At 40.6% G+C, this 19,028-nt stretch overlaps 1 protein-coding gene across 1 annotated transcript in view; it reads right to left on the reverse strand.

The window, feature by feature from the left end:
- Positions 1 to 19,028, reverse strand: part of LOC147146494 (voltage-dependent T-type calcium channel subunit alpha-1H-like) — a 64,563-nt gene that overhangs the window by 17,592 nt on the left and 27,943 nt on the right. Inside the window, exons 10-22 of the mRNA XM_086033411.1 lie at positions 16,260 to 16,633; positions 12,319 to 12,470; positions 12,027 to 12,212; positions 10,607 to 10,724; positions 9,501 to 9,656; positions 8,255 to 8,342; positions 7,989 to 8,173; positions 6,476 to 6,796; positions 5,058 to 5,158; positions 4,820 to 4,943; positions 3,166 to 3,234; positions 1,649 to 1,833; positions 279 to 405 (exon numbers count right to left, since the gene is read on the reverse strand). Coding sequence (XP_085889537.1) covers positions 279 to 405; positions 1,649 to 1,833; positions 3,166 to 3,234; positions 4,820 to 4,943; positions 5,058 to 5,158; positions 6,476 to 6,796; positions 7,989 to 8,173; positions 8,255 to 8,342; positions 9,501 to 9,656; positions 10,607 to 10,724; positions 12,027 to 12,212; positions 12,319 to 12,470; positions 16,260 to 16,633 — 2,186 coding nt within the window. The remainder of the gene's footprint in view (positions 1 to 278; positions 406 to 1,648; positions 1,834 to 3,165; positions 3,235 to 4,819; positions 4,944 to 5,057; positions 5,159 to 6,475; positions 6,797 to 7,988; positions 8,174 to 8,254; positions 8,343 to 9,500; positions 9,657 to 10,606; positions 10,725 to 12,026; positions 12,213 to 12,318; positions 12,471 to 16,259; positions 16,634 to 19,028) is intronic.

The following is a 19,028-nucleotide window of genomic DNA, read 5'->3' on the forward strand; positions in this document are numbered from 1 at the left end:
CGCGTCTACACATTCACATTCAACAATTAAAAGACCACCGCGTGTTATTAAAAAAAATAGACCGGTATCGATGATACTGTCCCTTTATTGGGATCGAAACCAAATCAAGCAGAATCGCACGGCACCACACAGTGCGATGCTTTATCAGCACCTCATTTGCATTTTCCCATTGTCCCCGATTTCAATTGTAATCCTCAAGCTCGTTTGTCTTCAAACAATCAGTACTTTACAGCAGTGCAGTGTGAAAATCTGCATATTTATGTTTCGCGGGTGTTTACCTGAACCCCCAAAATGCCAAAGACGATGAAAAAAGCGCAGCAGATGAGGACGATGTTCCCGATGGGCCTGAGCGATGTGATCAGGGTCTCCACCACCAGTTTTAGGCCCGGAGCGCGACTGATCACCCTGGAACGGCAACACCTACGCTTAGACGCGAATGACAACGTTTTGAAAAACGAGAAATGCGCCATGGCAATGTACGGACGCCAAAAAAAAAAAAAAAAAATGTGTTTTTGGATTTTCCCATGGCTCTAAAGCCCACCAAATTTGTGATCATTCTGGTGAAAGCTGACATTTGAAAGGCATGACTCCGGCCAAAAATTGTATCGCGAGCACCCGCGGGGGATTTTTTACGTTTTATTTTTGTAGACTTGTCGGGTTGATTCATAAAAAAAAAAGTGTCAAGTAGCCATATCCCAAAAGATGCAAGGACGTCTGCCATTTTGGTTCGTAGCAATTATTTTGGCTCAGTGTTTTTTGGGGTGGTTTTAATTCAACTTCAGCCAGTTTCACTTAGAAACAGGAAATTAGGTAGACATGTCAATCACGAGTAGACCCACGAAAAAAGTCTTGAGAGGCCGAGCCTGAATGACACAGGAAGTGCGTCGTTTTGATTTGCAGAAGCCATTCTAGCTCGTATCCTCCGTTTTTGCATTGGAAAGTTTAGCGATAGGAAATTTGGCGGACCTGTCTATCATAAGGAGACCCACAAAAAAGTCCAAAGAAACACACAGGAGGTCTGGCATTAAAATAACTCCACAATCCAGTATTCTCACATTGAGTGCTCCGTGCAGCACATTTTCCCAACTTTTACACGACTCTGACAGGTGTGGGGGTGTTTGAATTCGTTCATCGCAGCTCGCAGTGTTCATTTCAATTATTATGTAAACAAAAAAAAGTTTTGGCGTTTCCCCTTTCCCCCAGTTTTTAATGTTACTTCCTCTCACCTCAAAATGAAGCAGTTACTCATTGAGGAAGTTGACAAATGGACAAATCTCTTCAAGTTGCCATATTCATCAGTTTTACTTTTTTTTTTTACTACCAAATTTGACCAAAATCTCATGAAGACACATTTTCAGTGTTTTCTGTCAAACTTTGACATCAGGCTCCTCCCACTATCGCGTGGCCTTATGTTAAAAATCATTTGCAATTTAGCTTTTTTTTCTGCTTCCAGTGGGGGTTCCTTTGGGAGGTTATGTTTTCCAACTCCTAAAATAAACATTTTCACCCAGGATACACGCATTGGTGAGTTTCAGAGCATGTTGAGACCCCCTAAAAAAGAGGGGTCATAAATCGTATTTTAGTATTTAATTGGAATCGGGCACTGTGCATGACAGTCGAGAACGGTTGGATAGACGGTCAAGCAGACCTGAGTGGTCGCAAGGTGCGCAGCAGCCGCAGCACGCGCAGGATGCCCAGGATCCGGTTCCCACCCGCTGATGCCACTGACACCAGAATGTCCACCAGGGACACAAACACCAGGACCCCGTCCAAGATGTTCCAGCTACTTTGCAGATACACACCCTTGCCAAAGTACATGCCCATCGCTACCACCTACACGCACACACATAAACACACACACACACACACACAGGCGAATGAAATATTTTAAACAAGCTACAACAACAATCAGTAACATTTCTAGTGAGGTTTCGAGATTAAGGAGCCCCGCGTGACAGATTCAGGTCCCCACAACACTAGGAAAACATGTTTGACCACATAAATCACATTCGTTATCTTTTTCATGACTTTTGAAAAAAGAAAAGTCCAACATCAGAACAATTTGTGTGATTTATGGTCCCCGCATCATTTACAAAACATGTTTATATCATACACATAACTCCTTTTTCTGATTTGTGACTTGTGATTAAGTCCACTTGTAGTTTTTGTTATGGTTATGTGAATTCATTTTAGTAACACGAAGAAACATGTTTGTCAGTGAGTAGCATTTCGAGGAAGGTTTCATGATTTATGTTCCCCCAAATGCGGTTATGGAAATAGCATAAGGTCCCCACAACACCGCATACACGTGTTTAATCACATATCAGGCTCGTTTCTGTGCCACAAATATTAAACAAGTCCATCTTGAGTATGATTTCTGTTAAGATGATCGGATTTATGATCCTAGCCTAAAACTCTGAGAATATTTAATACCTATGCCTGTAAGTCATATTTTCAATCACTTTGGAAGTATTATTTCTCGTAAGATTAAGCGATGTGTGACCACCAAATGCGACGCATTTTACTAACACGATTATACATATTTGTAAATCATCTTGAAATTCAGATTTTTAGAAACACTAGGATGTGTTTAAACACACACAAAACATGTTAGCTTACTGATTTGTGACTCGCGATGAAGCAATTCCAACTTTGGTTCAATGCCTGTCAAGTTTATGGGATTTAATACCACCCAACTGTGACGGTTTTAGGTGCCCGCAACACTAGGAAAACAAGTTTACGGACAAAAATGTTAGTTTCCCACTAGTGATGAAAAAAATCACGTTAGTCTAACTTATGATTAAGCAAGTCTAACATTTCTGTTGAGGTCATGTTCCGGTCATTTTTCACCCTTAAATGTGATTGCTAGGAAGTAGGAAAACATGTTTACAACATGCAAATCATGTTTCGCAACACTTTACAAGTGCAGTTTCTGATATGTTTCATGATTTGAAAAGTCAAATTAGGACCATTTCTAGTACGATTATATGATATATGATAAATCATGTTGCTTTTCTGATTAGTGAGGCGATTTGAAGTGAGTCCATTTTCAGGAGCATTTCTGTTAAGATGATGTTATTTATGCCCTCCAAAAAAATGTCATTGATTTCGGCCCCCGGCGCCAAGCACATCCCGAGAGGAACGGACGGCCCTCATCACACTTACCTTGATCATCATTTCGCCGACAAAGATCACAGTGAAGATGTAATTGGACACGCTGAGGAACACTCGCTCCTGTAAAAAAACACACACACTAAAAGGCACGTGCGAGAAGACGCTTTTATGTTCCTGTCACTTTCCTAGGTTAAAAAGAAAACAATTACCACGGCAGAAGATGAAAAGATAATGAAAACATAGCGGGACATTGTAATCGGAATAATCAGGGTTGGCTGATTATTATTACGCGTTTATGCCCAAAGGGGGAAACAGTCAAATCCTCAAGATGGCAAAACGTAGATCAAAAGTGGAAGTACAAAGCATCATTGGGACGAATAAAAAATAAATAAATTCAACAAATTGGGAGTTCAAAGCGTCGTCGTGTGAGACGTCAGCTCAGTGAGGTTACAACTCAAGTGCAGTTTGCTTTTTCTTTGGCTTTTGGGGTGACGCTAATCACCAGAAAACAACATTTGGTACCTACTTCTTGATAAACGGCGATATGACGCTGACAATTTGAGTCTGGAAGAGACCATTTTTATTTTGAGAATACCATAATCGTCGCTGTCCATTTTTGGTCAGTTGTAACATTTTGACGTTAGTGTAGCGTCTGCGTTTCCGAAGTACCATTAACGTAAACATTTTAAAAATGAGAAAAATGGGCATATGTTTTTCACAGGACAGCAACGATATATATATATATATATATATATATATATATATTCTTTTATGAATGAATAAATAATAAAACGAGAATAAAAATATCGAAATATATGACATTATTATATATATTTTTTTTTAATCTGTATATTGCAAGCGGGAATATATAATCTATTATTGCTATTATTATTGTAATTTTTTGTTATTAAATAAAAATGGTTGAAAAAATACATACAAATATTTTTTTTTTTTTATGAATGAATAAATAATAAAACGAGAATAAAAATATAGAAATATATGACATGATTATATATATTTTTTTATCTGTATATTGCAAGCGGAAATATGTAATCTATCATTGCTATTATTATTGTAATTTTTTGTTATTAAATAAAAATGGTTGAAAAAATACATACAAATATTAATTTTTTTTTATGAATGAATAAATAATAAAACGGGAATAAAAATATAGAAATATATGACATTATTATATAATTTTTTTTTATCTGTATATTGCAAGCGAAAATATATAATCTATTATGACTATTATTATTGTAATTTTTTGTTATTAAATAAAAAGGGTTGAAAAAATACATACAAATATTAAATGATATATTTTTCAAAGATGAAATATTTTTAAAAATATATAACCATTATTTTACTCCTATTATTATTATTATTATTATCACCACTGCTTATTATCATTACCTACTATTAATATGTGTATTATTCTTTATTATTATTATTATTTGGAACAAATTCCATAACTAGAATACAGTGAGCTGAGACAACCCAATGCAGTGAAAGAAAAAAAAAAAAAAAATACAAATAAAAAAACTTGTCTTGTGCTTGACGAAAATACAAAAAGCATGTATGTACTGTATACAAGATGTACCTAATGAAGCGTCCATTGGCTGCCACACTACACAGTGCATTATGGATGTTGGCATGTGCGCGTGTGTGTGCGTGCGCACATGTGTGTGTGTGTGTGTGTGTGCGTTACCATGCTGTGCGGCTGAATGTCGGGCCTCTCCAGCGCGATGGTGATGCAGTTAAGGAAAATGAAGAGCAGGATGATGTGATCGAACATCTTGTGTCCGATGGTCTTCTGGCACCACAGCCTGAAGCTACACGCGCGCGCGCGCGCACGCACGCACGCACGCACGCACACGCACTCAGTAAACACGCGTATGTGTGTTTTGACACGGCGCTCGCTCAACCGCACGCAAAGGGGGATTTACCGGTTGTGTGGCGCGAAGACGTAGAGTGACCAATCCTCGTGCTCCACGCACCACTGAGGCTCGTACGGCTCCAGCAGTTTCCTCAGCTTCTGGTACAACGTCTGCAACGGCACACGACGAACATCCTCCTCAACGGCGGCATTTTTTGCCGTCGCAAAATGAAAGGTTGCAATTCTCTCCGGTTTTGGTGTCGGCTACACCACGGGGAGGTGAATGGGCGGGTGCCGCACCGGATGCTAGCAACCGACGTGAAAACCAGAGAGCTGTCTATGTCAATACACTTGAATAGAAGTGAACCATTTTTTGTCACACCTTCTCCTTCAATTGTGCTGCTCATTCTGGCCACCTGGGGGCACTGGAAGACAGACAAGGATATATACATACTGGAGGCTCAGCTCCTCTCTCGGCTTCTCAGTACAGCAGTCATATTATTGAATGAATGAATGAATGAATGGATGATGAGTTATTTGAACATGAAGAGAGAAAAAAAACCCCAATAATTACAATAACAATGAAAATAAAGTATGAAAATAATCAAAAATGAGCCAAAGCACACCTAACAAAAGTCTTCCATGGCCAAAAGGGGGTGGGAAGAAGTCTAGACCTACTAAATCCCACCCTTTCTCCATTTTTCCTTAATTTATATCTCTATTCTTCATCGTCATGGTAATAATAATACTAAAGATAATAATAATAGTTATAATAATAATGAACCACTACATAGTGCTAATATCGATGAATAAATACTTATCAGGTATATATCATCGTTATAAATCCACATCGACAAGGTCCAAAAGCCATCAGTCAACAATAGCAAAACACCCGAACCAAACTACAGTAAACATAGTTACCTTAGTACGAATCAGCAATACTCTTAAAAACACCTAGTGACTCTCTCCCACGTATTCGTTCTTTGCAGAGGATAAATAATATATGCCCTGTGCTTCAGCACCGTTTGTGCCGCTACATGGTTGCTAATTGTTAGCGGCTGTGCCTATAGCGTTTCCCCATTGCATTTTAGCATTCAGGTAGCGGAGACGTTGTGGTGGTTATCAACACACAATGTGTAATTCTCTTTATTTTATGTTTGATTTGACAGATACCTTCAACCGGGAGTGGGTTTTCAGCCTCTTTTTGAACGGCCATATTGTTGCTGGTTGTCAAGTCCAGCTGAGTTCAGTGCGTGTATCTTCAATTTTTTGCTCTCAAGTCAAAGCAAAAAAAAAAAAAAAAAGCTCTGGTTTCTCGTATCTCAAGGCAGCAATTCACTGTATGTAGGATGTACCCGGACAAACTCATTGACAGCTCTCCGGTTTCATGTTGGTTACACCTCCAAGTGCTACGCAGTGACATTAAATGAGCGTGTATCTGGTTGATTGGTCAATACGATCGCGGTTGAAAAAGGCAAAAACGCCAACCTCCTCAACGTCCTCGTCCTCGGCGTGCGTGCTGTAAATTGACGTCTGGAGCGCGTCGTCGTAAGCGTGCTCGGGCAGGTGGAAGGCGGCGCTCCCGTTGCAGTCGGGGGTGTGCAACACAGGCACCTGCAGGTAGTCGGGCGTGTCCACGGACGCCTCTCGGCTGCCGGCGTCCGAGGCGCTGCGGCCGTCCGACAGCAGCGACTCCATCTCCCCCGACTGGCTCCTGCGGTGGAGGCTGGGGGCCCGGCCCAGGCTGGGGGCCCGGCCCAGGCTGGTCCAGCTGGAGCGACGGCTCTCCGGGAGGCTGTCCCACGGAGGCTGTGGAGACCACACAAATGGGACAAAAATATTATTGTTATAACGTAGAAAAGCCTTTTTGTTTTTTTTTTGTTTTTTTTTTTAGATGGGATTTTTTGGGAAAAAAGTAAACGTAGTATGGAACGAGATATCTGACTACTTAAAAAAAATAATCCTGAAAAAAAGTTGAATGTTACAATACAACACATAATTTTCTGCTTTGAAACATTTCAATATTTTTTTTTTATATTAGAATAAATAGCACTATTTTTGTTTTGTTAATACTGCTACGTCACTTTTTTAATTTAAAAATGTAAAATAAAGTGTAAAATGACAAGATATGACCTTTAGACCTTTAGTTTTCCCCAAAAATATTTTCAAAAAATGTTGCATGTTACCAGATACCATTTTTGTTATTATAAAAAAAAGTGCAATACTGTGATTCAAGGAATCACAATATTTTTGATTTAATTGAAAAACTTGGATTTTCAATATCACATTTTCAAATTAAGAATATACATAATTTAACAACAATATTACATGATATCACACAATGTTTGAATTTTTGTTAAAAGTTGTATGTTATAGGATTTTTTTTAAAGACATTTGTTGTAATTTTAAAAATCTAGTAAAAGATGACACCATTTTTAAAAATAAATCCCTACTTAAACTTAAATATTCCAAGATATCACAACAAATACAAAAGAAAACATAAACATCTTTTCAAAAGGTTGACTATGACACGTAATGTACATTTATTTCTAATTAAAATGTTAGTTACTTTTTAGATTTACAGTATAATAGTGTGTTATATATTTTAATATGTAGCAAGCATTTTTATTCTTTCTATTTAAAAAAATCGTATGAAATCTTGCAACATTGAACTTCATGTGATTACTTTAGATTAAAAAATAGCACAATGTCATGTTTTTTTAAATTATTTTACAACTGTGTTTTTGTAATAAATATTACAAGGGAACTATATTAAACGTTTGACTTCATAATTTTCAGGAAATCCTGTTGTTGTTTTGCTTTTTAAAAAAAAAAAAACTTTTCGGACACAGGTGAATTTATTACAGCAATACTTATAAAAGGCCACTAGGTGACAGCACCGCTCTGCAATGCATCTCCGTCAACGCGTCTTAACAGGGGCTGAGCGCTCGGACTTCATTTTCGTTTGATTGCGCAGGAAACAAGTGCCGCGGCATCTCACCGGCGACCTCTGCTGCTCGAGGCTGTCCACCGCCGCGACGGCACTGGCGCGCCGCGATTGGCCGTAGATCATGGTGGGCGTGGCTGCGGTGTGCGTGATGACGGGCAGGGAAAGAGGCGGCGGCATGGAGGCCCTGGGGTTCAGGAGACCGTTGGGGCTGCTGATCATGGCCTGGATCTTCAGCTCTTCCAATCACCAGAGAACAACGTGAACATTTTGCGTCCGGACCCAGACTGCTACGTTAGCGCCCCAAGCTAGCTAGTCACCTGCGGCGTACAACTCCCTCAGCTTCTCCTCCTCGTCGAAAGACAGCGACTGGCCCTCGTCGTCCGAATCCGATCGGCTGGCGTCGCCCTTAACGACAGACGCACAACAACACAAAGAAGGTATGCGCGACCGTGAGACCAGACGAGGCAGACGATCCCGAAGGGGATTTTTGGGCGCTCATCTCCCGTCGTCACAGCAATAAAGCTTTGCCCAATTTAATTAGAATTTTCGCTGCTAAGAGGGAGGAGGACGGCTGAGGCGGAGGGCATCAACCGGCGTGCGGCTGCCGGTGTGTGTCTATCAGTGTGCACTGCCTGATGATGGAGATAAAGCGAGCAGCAAAAACTAAACAACAAAAGCTCACCAGCTGCGAATGACAGAGCGATACCAAACACAAGCCCGCCCTGGAGACTTTTGCGCGCGCGTGTTGAAAACCATGTCAAACCAGAGTGAGGCAAAAGCATGCTAGTGGGATTGCCCAGCTTATTCTCTGCAAATCAGCTTTTCAAGAATATGTTCTATGCAAGCCCACTAGTTGAAATACGACATTCTGATGAATATTCCGTTTGTGGAATGAGTTTAAGGAGCAAAATCCACCCGTTTTTTGCCATCTCTGAGGGCGGCCATTTTGTCGCTTCCGTCGACTGAAAATGACATCGCGACTGCTCAGGTAACGACCAATCAGAAAACAGATCAGCCTTGATTGGTCATCACCTGAGCCCTGAGCAGTTGTGATGTCATTTTCAGTCGACAGAAGCGACAAAATGGCCGCCCCCAATATTAATCAGAATGTCGTATTTCAACTAGTGGGCTTGCATAGAACATATTCTTGAAAAATATATGTTTGGGTTGATTTCCACTTTAAAGAAGAAGTCAACCCCACAAAATGTTCTATGCACCTTCACTAGTCCAAACATGGCATTCTGATTAATATTGCGTTTGTGGAATATGAGTTCAGCAGCTAAATCCACCCGTTTTTAACCATCTCAGGTGGCGGCCATTTTGTCACTTCTGCCGATTGAAAATGACATCGCAGTTTCTCGTGGCTCGGGTAACGAGCAAGTCAGAATGCCGTGTTTCATAGAAGATATTCTTGAAAAAAAAAAATAAATAAATAAATAAATAAAATGTTTGGGTTGATTTCCCGGGAAAGCTGGCGGTGCCATCGAAAAACACAAATCACAAATCACAGCCAGAGCCAGCGGCACCAAATCCGCCGCCGCCCGAGCCGTAAAGTGCCCTTACTTCGGCCTGGAAGCCTTCAACCAAAATGGCCACCAGCAGGTTGAAGAGGACGTAGTTGCCGAAAGTCATGAGAGCCACGAAGTAGAGGGCGGCCAGCGGCGTGGTGGATGCCATGCCGTTGTACAGGACGGCGTTCCAGTCCTCCTGCGTCAGGATCTGAGGACAAGAGGGAGACAAACGGAAAGCAACAATGACACTTGGAGGCTCTTCAAGAATGTATGGAATGTTTTGCATGTTACAAAAGAAACTCTCACCAACCCTGGCAAAAGGTGGATATGAAAAGATCAAAGGCAATCGACGGTCTTCAGGGAACCCACCGTACGCGTTTGATAGAAACATCAAACACCAATTTGGAAAGCGGCAACTAGCTGGTGTGTTTTCGGAAACATTGTGAAACGCCTGCAAGACGCCGCCGTAGGTGTCGCGGAACCGAAGGAAATCGGAAAAGGAAACTTTAACCGCTCCAACGCGTGCGGCGGATACAAAAAGTCACCACGGCCCTGGTCGCGTGAAATGTAAAATAGGAGAGCAAGGCAAACGAACCTAAACACACGTCGTGTTTGTAAACAAAAAAGACAAATGCGTGTTTGTTTTGACGTTTGAGTGTATTGGGCACAAAGTGATGCGGGGAAAAAAAAACTGGACTGCTACAACATAACAATGTGAGAACAACAAGCGACTTTCTCGCCGCGCTGTAATAAGAGGCACATTAACGCAGAATTTAATATTTGTCTCTGCGGGTTCAACAGCAATAACGCTCGTCGGCGTTAAACAAGCTCCCGCCTGCGTGCCTTTTCGCGCCTCGTGGTTTTTTTTTGTTGTTTTTTTTTTCCCTTTGCTTTTTCTTTTTTTTTGTTTGCGAGCACATCGTCTGACTGCTCTGCCATCGGCTTTGCGTTTGGTCATTGCTGAGAGTGAGCCAGCTCGAAATTGGATTAAAAATAATCAAGATGAGTATCTGGGCTGCTGCCAATGACACCACAAGCTGCTTCGGTTTAAATGTCCTACTATTTCATTTCAAATTAAATACGGACACAACAACAGTGCGTGTGTGTGCGTGCGTGCGTGCGTCTGTGCGTTTGTGTGTGTTTGTGTGCGTGTCGAACCTGGAAGACGGTGACTGTGGCCCAAAGCAGCGAGTCAAAGTTCTTTCTGTCGGGTAGCGTGTCTCCGCTGTCTTGTCGGAGGCCAAATTTACATCCGAACAAATGCATCCCCAAGATACTGCGCACACAACAACAAAAAATGGTATACATGATTTTGTCACATGATGACCGATAGCCATACGCTAACTCCACAAAGGATGCTCAAAATTCTAATAATAAAAAAAAAAGCTCAGTAGGTCACATAGGAATTTTTACAAATTTCTGGAGTTTCACTTAGCAACGTGGAATTTGGTAGACATGTCAATCATGAGCAGACCCACAAAAAAGTCTCACGAATCCATGCTTGAAAATACACAAGAAGTCAGCGGGTTCAAACCGGTCCTTTACCTCGGTAATAACATCCAGAAGAAGAATTCAGTCGCAAGCCAGTTTGACTTGGCAATCTCAAATTTGGTTGGCATGAGTATCATGAGTAAGATGGCTCAAAAAGCCACACCTGAAAACACAGGAAGTCTGCCCTTTTGGCTTTAATGGGTCATTTTGGCTAGTGTAACAACCTCCTGAATTAAAAAAAAAAAATTAAGCCAGTTTTACTGATCATCATGAAATTTGGTAGACCCACAAAAAAGTGTCAAGGAGCCATGCCTGGAAACATAGTAATACAGTACTGTAGTTTTGGTTTGAAGTCGTCCTTTTGGTTCAGTGACATCCTGCTGATTTTTTTTTTTTCAAGAATTCAGTCCTGTAGCCAGTTTCATTTAGAAAGTTCAAATTTGGTGGACATAACTACCACAAGCAGACCCACCAAAAAAAACGGTCAAAAATTCATGCCAGAAAAGATGCAGAAAGTCAGTCATTTTGGCTGAAACCTTATAGAATGTTAAAAAAAAATAATCTGCCCCTGCTTACAACATGAAACATGGTAGGCATGTCAAAAATGAGTAGAGTCACAAAAAAAGGCTCAAAAGTCCATGTTGGAAAAACAGAAACCCAGTCAGCCATTTTAATTTGAAGCAGCCCTTTGTCTCTCTAGGGGGTATCCAGATTTTTTTTTTTTTCAAGTAGCCACCAAAGGCAGTTTTACAAAGCAACCTTCAATTTGGTAGGCATGCCAATCACGAGTAGATGCATAAAAAAAGTCCCAAGAAGCCACAGCCAAAAAGGCACAGGAAGTCTGCCCTTTAGCTTTTAAGCAGCCGTGAATAAGTAGCCACTCCAAAATGTCTTAAAGAATTCAGCCCCCAATGCCAATTTCGCTGAGCAGCAAGAAATGCGATCGGCATGTCCATCGCGATTAGACGCGCAAAAAAAGTCCCAAGAAGCTACGCTCGAAAAGACGCGCAAAGTCGGCCATTTTGTCTGAGGGGATTTCTGGTGATCAAGGAAGTTCGCGTCGCCATAAAAGCGCAGCTTCGCATACCTGAAGATGAAAATAAAGAGCATGAGCAGCATGCAGAAGGTGGCCACGTTGTCCATGGTCTTCATGAGCACCACCAGCTGCCTCCTCAGGGCCGGCAGGAAGCGCACCAGCTTCAGAACCCGCAGCAGACGGAAGGTACGCAGCACGGACAAACCTCCCTCCGCCTCGCCCACAATCTCCCACACGCTGACAAACACGCGGCAGAGACATCAGATATTCACGTGAAAATGTCAAGGGAACATCAAAACGACCCTGGAAAATGTTGCGGTGTGTCGTGGTCAGAAGATCCCACCTGATGATGACGATGACGCTGTCGAAGCCGTTGTAGGGGTTCTTGATGTAGCCGAAGAGGCCGAGGGCCAAAACTTTCAGCAGCATCTCCAGGCTGAACAGACTCGTGAACACCATGTTGCTGATCTCCAAAACGTCCGTCAGCTCCTGCGGCTGAAGACAGGAGAGCTTGAGGAACGCGTCAACAAAATTATTATTATTATCTTTTTTTTTTTTTTTTTTTGGGTTGGACGTGGTCGCTGGTTGCTAGGCAGAATTTGCAGCGCAGCATCGAGAACTTTGACAGTACAGACGGGCAATTTGAAAACACTTTTAGGGGAACAGATTGTCAATTCTCTTTAGCCAACCACATTGCTGAAAATAACTTTCATTTATAAAGTAAATGGACATAATTCATAATAGAACATCTTATAGACACAGGATGAGATCAACAAATGTGAGATTCTTTTCACAAGGCCGTTGCTATGCAGAATTTGTGGAAGCAATTGCTTTTCAAAAGGAAGTCAGATGGACACAAGAACAATTAATTGCGATCACAATTGCAATTGAATCACACCCACGTGTGTATACATATATATATATATATATATATATATATATATATATATATATATATATATATATATATATTAGCACTGTGAAACGATTAAATATTTTTTTACTAATTAATCTCAAAATGTTCCATCGCGATTAATCGTATTTTTTAACTACAATTTTTTACGAAGCTTGGAACCGTCATTTACTTGAGTAAAATCTTGGAATTAATGTGGAAAAAAAATAAAAGTAGATTTCGATTCAAAGTCTGTTCTAATAGCGTTCTTTGATCATTGAATACGATTCTTTTCCTGTAAAATACAACAGTTGAGCGATGCATCAAAGACGTGCAACCGATATGGTATTTGAATTTGGCTGTGCAAAGAGTGCAAATTATTTTTGGATTTCTCCAATGAGCCGTCAAGCAACCTTTTAAAGTAAAACTACGTAAAAGTCCATCATAACTGAGTTTAACTGAGTTATTTTTTAGTGCGTTATGAAATTTAAATTAATCTCCGTAGTTAATGCTTTAATTTTGACAGCCCTAATATATATATATATATATATATATATATATATATATATGCATATACATACACATACACACACATTGTCTGCGCGTTATAAATTTGGGGCATGTGTGTGCGGAATGCGGGTGTTAATTCAAGCAGAGGAATTAATTGGCGCTAACTGGGAGCTGGGATTCAATTAATTTTATCTGGACAAAGTGACATTTGCATAATTTCAATTTGTACAACAGCAATAAATTTCACATTTTAACTCTAACTTTAACCTCAATAAAACAAAGTTTATATTGTGTGTACTGTATTGAGTCCATAGAGAAGGGAACAATAGTTGTGTTAAACAATGCTACTGGAGAGAGACACTACACGGAATCAGGTGACATTTATTTATTACAGCGCCCGCGTGTGTGTGTGTGTGTGTGTGTGCGTGTGCGTGTGACATCTGGCAATGGTGCAGATATTCTCCGGAGACGCCTCTGCGGTCTCCGATGTGTCCCAGACTAAACAGAACACGAACAGTGAGGTCACGTGCATTGAAACGAGGAAACGTGTGCAGCACATTCCACTAGTACAGCAGTGAGGTTGTCAAAACAGGAAGTAAGCAAAATATCGGTATAATACTGTATACGTATATATATATATATATATATATATATATATATATATATATATATACACATATATAAATATGTATATATACGTATATATATATATACGGATATACGTATATATATATATATATATATATATATACGTATATACGCATATACATATATATATATACGTATATACGTATATATATATATATATATATATACGTATATACATATATATATATATGTATATACATATATATATACGTATATACATATATATATACGTATATACGTATATACATATATACGTATATATATATATACGTATATATATATATATACGTATATATATATATATACGTATATATATATATATATACGTATATACGTATATATAGATATATACGTATATATATATATATATATATATATACGTATATATATATATATATATATATATATACGTATATATATATATATATATATATATATATATATATATATATATATATACACTATAATGTCTATATATTTTACTATAATGTCGTTAACGAAAGATTTAGTGTAAAAAAAACCACAACCTCCGATTCAGGTGAGACCTCGTGGTCCTGTAGCATTAAATGATTAACACGGAACCTTTTTTTGCAACGTCTTTGACCGTTTTCATCCCAGTACTTAATAATACAGTCCGAGTGGTGTATATTTCCTTGGCAGGCTCTGCTGTGATGAAAATTCCGGGATGTGTCTTACAGTTGAGTAACTAGGCCAAAAAGGCAATCTTCCCTCAGCAAATCATGAAGCCTTCAGCGACTCCACTTTTACTGTCTCATCCTCGCTCCCTCCCTCTCTCACTCACTCGCTCTTGTCCAAGGGTCACACTTTAATTAACACTTCAGGTCTTATGAGGTACACACACACACACACACACGCAGAGGCGATCTCATGTGAGTCGTGCAGCAAGTGTTGATTGCAGTGTGCGTTTCATTCAATCCAGCACGCATGTCGTTAGCGCGTCCACTTTTTGGCGTCATCACGGCGTGCATAAATTTAGCCAATCACGGATAGGGGAGACAGAAGGAGCTACGGAGGGAGGATCATTTGGTCATGTGAATCGCTGCTCACAAGGGGCTCTAGAAAAGGTGACTACTGCAGCTTTTGGGCCGGTTATTTAACTACGGTTAGTCACCAAATTTGGGGTTATAATGTTAATGTTTGGCAGAGGTGGGCATTTTATGAAATGTTGCTGGTCCGTCATTCGTATCCGTCATTCATCAGTCCGTCATTTTTCGCGACGAACTGAATTGTAATCGTCAGTCCGTCAGTCACTTAAATCCGTCGGTTGGTCCATCAGAAGTCCGTTGCTCCGTCAGTTGGTCCCCCCAAAAACGCGGTTCGTGACGATCACGCTGACGGATGAAAACACACTTCCGTCATTTTTAAAAGGTGTCCCATCATTCGTCTGTCGTCGGCAAAAGGGGCCTCCGTCAGTGACGGACTGACGGCCCGGTTCGGCAATCTGACGGAATGCCCAACTCTGGTGTTTGAGGCGCAAACGGCTACATGTATGCGGCTTCAACCACCGCCACCGCGGATGTGATCCTTCCCATCCCGTCACCAGGTAAGTTGATCGCCTGTCTTGTGTTTTATTTGATTGTACATTCCCCCCAAAAACAACATCAAACCGGTAACATTTCGTTTTTGGCAATGCTCCATCATGAATAAGTCATTACATTCAAAACTAGCTCACAAAGGTGTTTAAGATTAAGACCTAGCTTTTTCTGCTGCTATTTTTCACTAAATATTTCCAGAAAAATACCACGTTTAGGACATAAGGCAAAACGTCCGGAACAATATATCACTTCACTTTTTTTGCTTTTTCTTGAGACTTTTTCGCAGTCCGACACAATTCCAATCCTGGAATAACGGCGTTAACCAAAGATTCTGGTAAAAAAAAACAACAAAAAAAAACTATAAATACAACCTTAAAAAGTCTTATGAATCACAAAGCCACAAAAACGATTAATGCTTTTCTATTCCTTGAGCTTTTTTTTCCAACCGTACACAATTCAGCATGGCAGCATTCTGGGTAAATTTTAAATTCATAAAAAAGTGAGACTTTGGGGAGTTTATGTTTTGGGGAAAAATACCACCTTTTAAAGGTTGTAAGAAGTTGCTATCAGAAGATAGCATCAAAGGATTAACTCGTGATTCTGCTTTTTTGGGGGGCTTTTTCAACTGACTTTTTCTGCACCACATGCACGTATTTACACGCACACGCGCACGCATACCTGCTCATGATACTCTATTCCCATGGACAGCGTGTTGATAAGAATAGCAATCATGATGCCTCTGTTGAAGTATCGGCTGCCCACGATGAGCTCCAGCTTGCCCCTGAGTTCGGCCCAGCATCGAGCGCACGCCCGCCACGGGGGCCGGGCGTCGCCCCCCTCGACCAGGCGGGGGCCCGGGCTCTTGCAAGGCGGCTGCGGCGGCGGCGGCGGCGGCGGCGGGCCGCCGACGGGGCCCCGCTGACGATGATGCTCGTCAGCTGCCTCGTTTTGGGGGGCGCACAGTTGGCTGTAGTAGCTGCAGTACGGACAGGCCGACGACTCCACGGGGACCTCGCCCGGCAGCGGGAGCGCAGGGTGGGCCGCGCAACCGCCTGCGCACAAATGCACAATAATCGGTGGTGGTGAGTCAACATTACCTTTTGATGTCTACCTAATCAAGTCCTTCGCACTGTCTTTGATGTTTTTTGTTCCCAAAATACACAAATCAGGTTTATGAAGGCTCTAATGGATGGATGTGATGGATGGATACTCTAAATTGTCCTTAATGCGTACAAAAACATGTCCTCTAGATGGTCTTTAATATTTGTTTGTTTTTTGACAAAAATGTCTTTGATGTTCACAATAATGCAAACAATTTAATTGAGGACTCTAAAACGCGGGTGACCAAGTCCCTGTTCTTGAGAGCTCCTATCCAGCCCGTTTTACACGTGATCAATTAAATCGGGTGTGTTGGGGGAGGGAGACATCGAAAACAGGCTGAAGACGGGCTCTCAAGGACCGGACTTGGGCACCCCTGCTGAAAAATTGTCCTCACAAGGACACATTGGGTGAATGAAAACTATCAATTGTCTTTGATGTTTATTATGGAAATACATCCTCAAAATTGCCAAGTCAGTTTTTATGCTAATATGAATTTCAGGCTCATTGCGGACTCCGATTTATCTTCGCCTTTTCCAAATCGGATACAGTAAGTTCATTGTAGCCTCTAAAATAGCTATTATGTCTAAAATATTCACATCGAGGGTCATCGAAGAAAAGGACAAAACATGTATGCTAGGTTCACTAAAGACTCAGAATTGTCTTTTTGAGTTATGAAAACGTGTTTGGCTCATTGAAAACTCTCATTTTTTTGGTTCACTCAGAACTCTAAATTGTCACTGATGATTATAAAAAAAAAAAACGTACGTTCGATTCTATAGTTTCTCCATTGAATTTGATGTTCACAAAAGCACGTACGCTAGGTCGATTAAAGATTCTAAATTGTAGTACAGTTACTAAAGACTGATTCCGAAACACGGATGCTTGTTTCATTTCAACCTCGCATTTGCAGTTCAAGTTCATATTTTTCTATCTTTTTTTAAAAAAATTTTTAATGCTCGCTGGAAGAGCTTCTTCCGATCTCTGTTTTGTAGTCGTGCAAAACAACAACAAAAGTCAATAACGTGGAAGCTGCTGTCGGGATTCTTTGCGCGAGCGGGAGGGTGGGGGGTCGGGCTTTTATTAGACGTGTGAGCGTGCGGCAGATTTGTGCACAATCATTAGCAAGTAGCTCGAGGCGAGAAAAAGAAAAGGAAATGCTGCTGTGACAAAAAAAAAAATAAAAAATGAAGGAGTCATCGAGCACGAGCGCTTCTCTTGGCGCCTTCTTCAGCGTCGTGACGGCCGGGTGGCGTTTCCCCGAAGAGCGGGCACGCGCTCAATCCAATCAAGTCACTCCGTCATGTGTAACTGTACGCAAGCTCGACATGATGTGGAAACTTCCCGCCCGAGGGCGTCGATCGCAAGAAATGCCTCCGCTTACGCTGGGCTCAACTGATCACTTGAAATTGTCTTTGACGTTGATGAAAACACATGCGGCGCGTTAGGTTCATCGAAGATTTTAAATTGCCTTTGCAAAAATACTGTCCGCCACTTTCACTGATGACGTTCCAAGTTGACTCTGATGTTTTCGAAAAGACAAACTGAATGTTGGTTTCTTGCCGTCTAAATGGTCTTGGATGATTTCGCAACCACGCGGTTTGCTAGGTTCGCTGGAGACTTAATCGTCGATACAAACGCAGACGAAAAAGAAACACGTGCGCAAAGTTCACCAAAGGCTAAAAAGTTGTTTTTAGTATGCTAAATTGTCTTTGATTTGATTGAAAACAACTATGAGAGGCTTTATTGATGATTCAGAAATTCTGAAGAATATGTACGCAAGGTGATTGAAGGCTAACTTGTCTTGTAAACTACGTTCACGATATATAAATAGTTCTATCAAATTTATCTTTTCTACAAAAACAAATAACACTTGGTTCCTTGAATACAAAACTCTCTTTGATGTTTACCAAAACATGAATGTGAGGGTCCCCATACACCCTAAATTGTTTAAAAAAAAAATAAAAAAAAGTCCAAAAATAGACACGGTAGCTTCACTTAAGATGATAAATTAGCCTTTGATGTCTATGAAAAACAAAAGCTAGGTTCACTGAAGAACCTCAATTGTGTTTGCTGTTTGCAAACGCATACACGGGAGTTCTTCAAGAATGAATTTTCGTTCATTTTACGAAAACACGCCGACTGGGTTTACCAAAGACTCTAAATTGTCGTACGCTTGGGACAATGAGTACTAATCAGTCATCCATGTTTACCAAAACAGTTCTGATTTGGATGAACTCATTCACTGCCATTGACGAATTTATTTGTCTTTTCACAGTCCAGCCATTCAATCCCAGGAATTTATTTAGATTTTTCTTTCAATTTTTTTTTTTTTTTTTTCAAACGTTA

The sequence above is a fragment of the Filicampus tigris genome, chromosome 6 (genome assembly GCF_054856515.1).
Source record: "Filicampus tigris isolate MCC_2025a chromosome 6, RoL_Ftig_1.0, whole genome shotgun sequence".
Taxonomy (NCBI): domain Eukaryota; kingdom Metazoa; phylum Chordata; class Actinopteri; order Syngnathiformes; family Syngnathidae; genus Filicampus; species Filicampus tigris.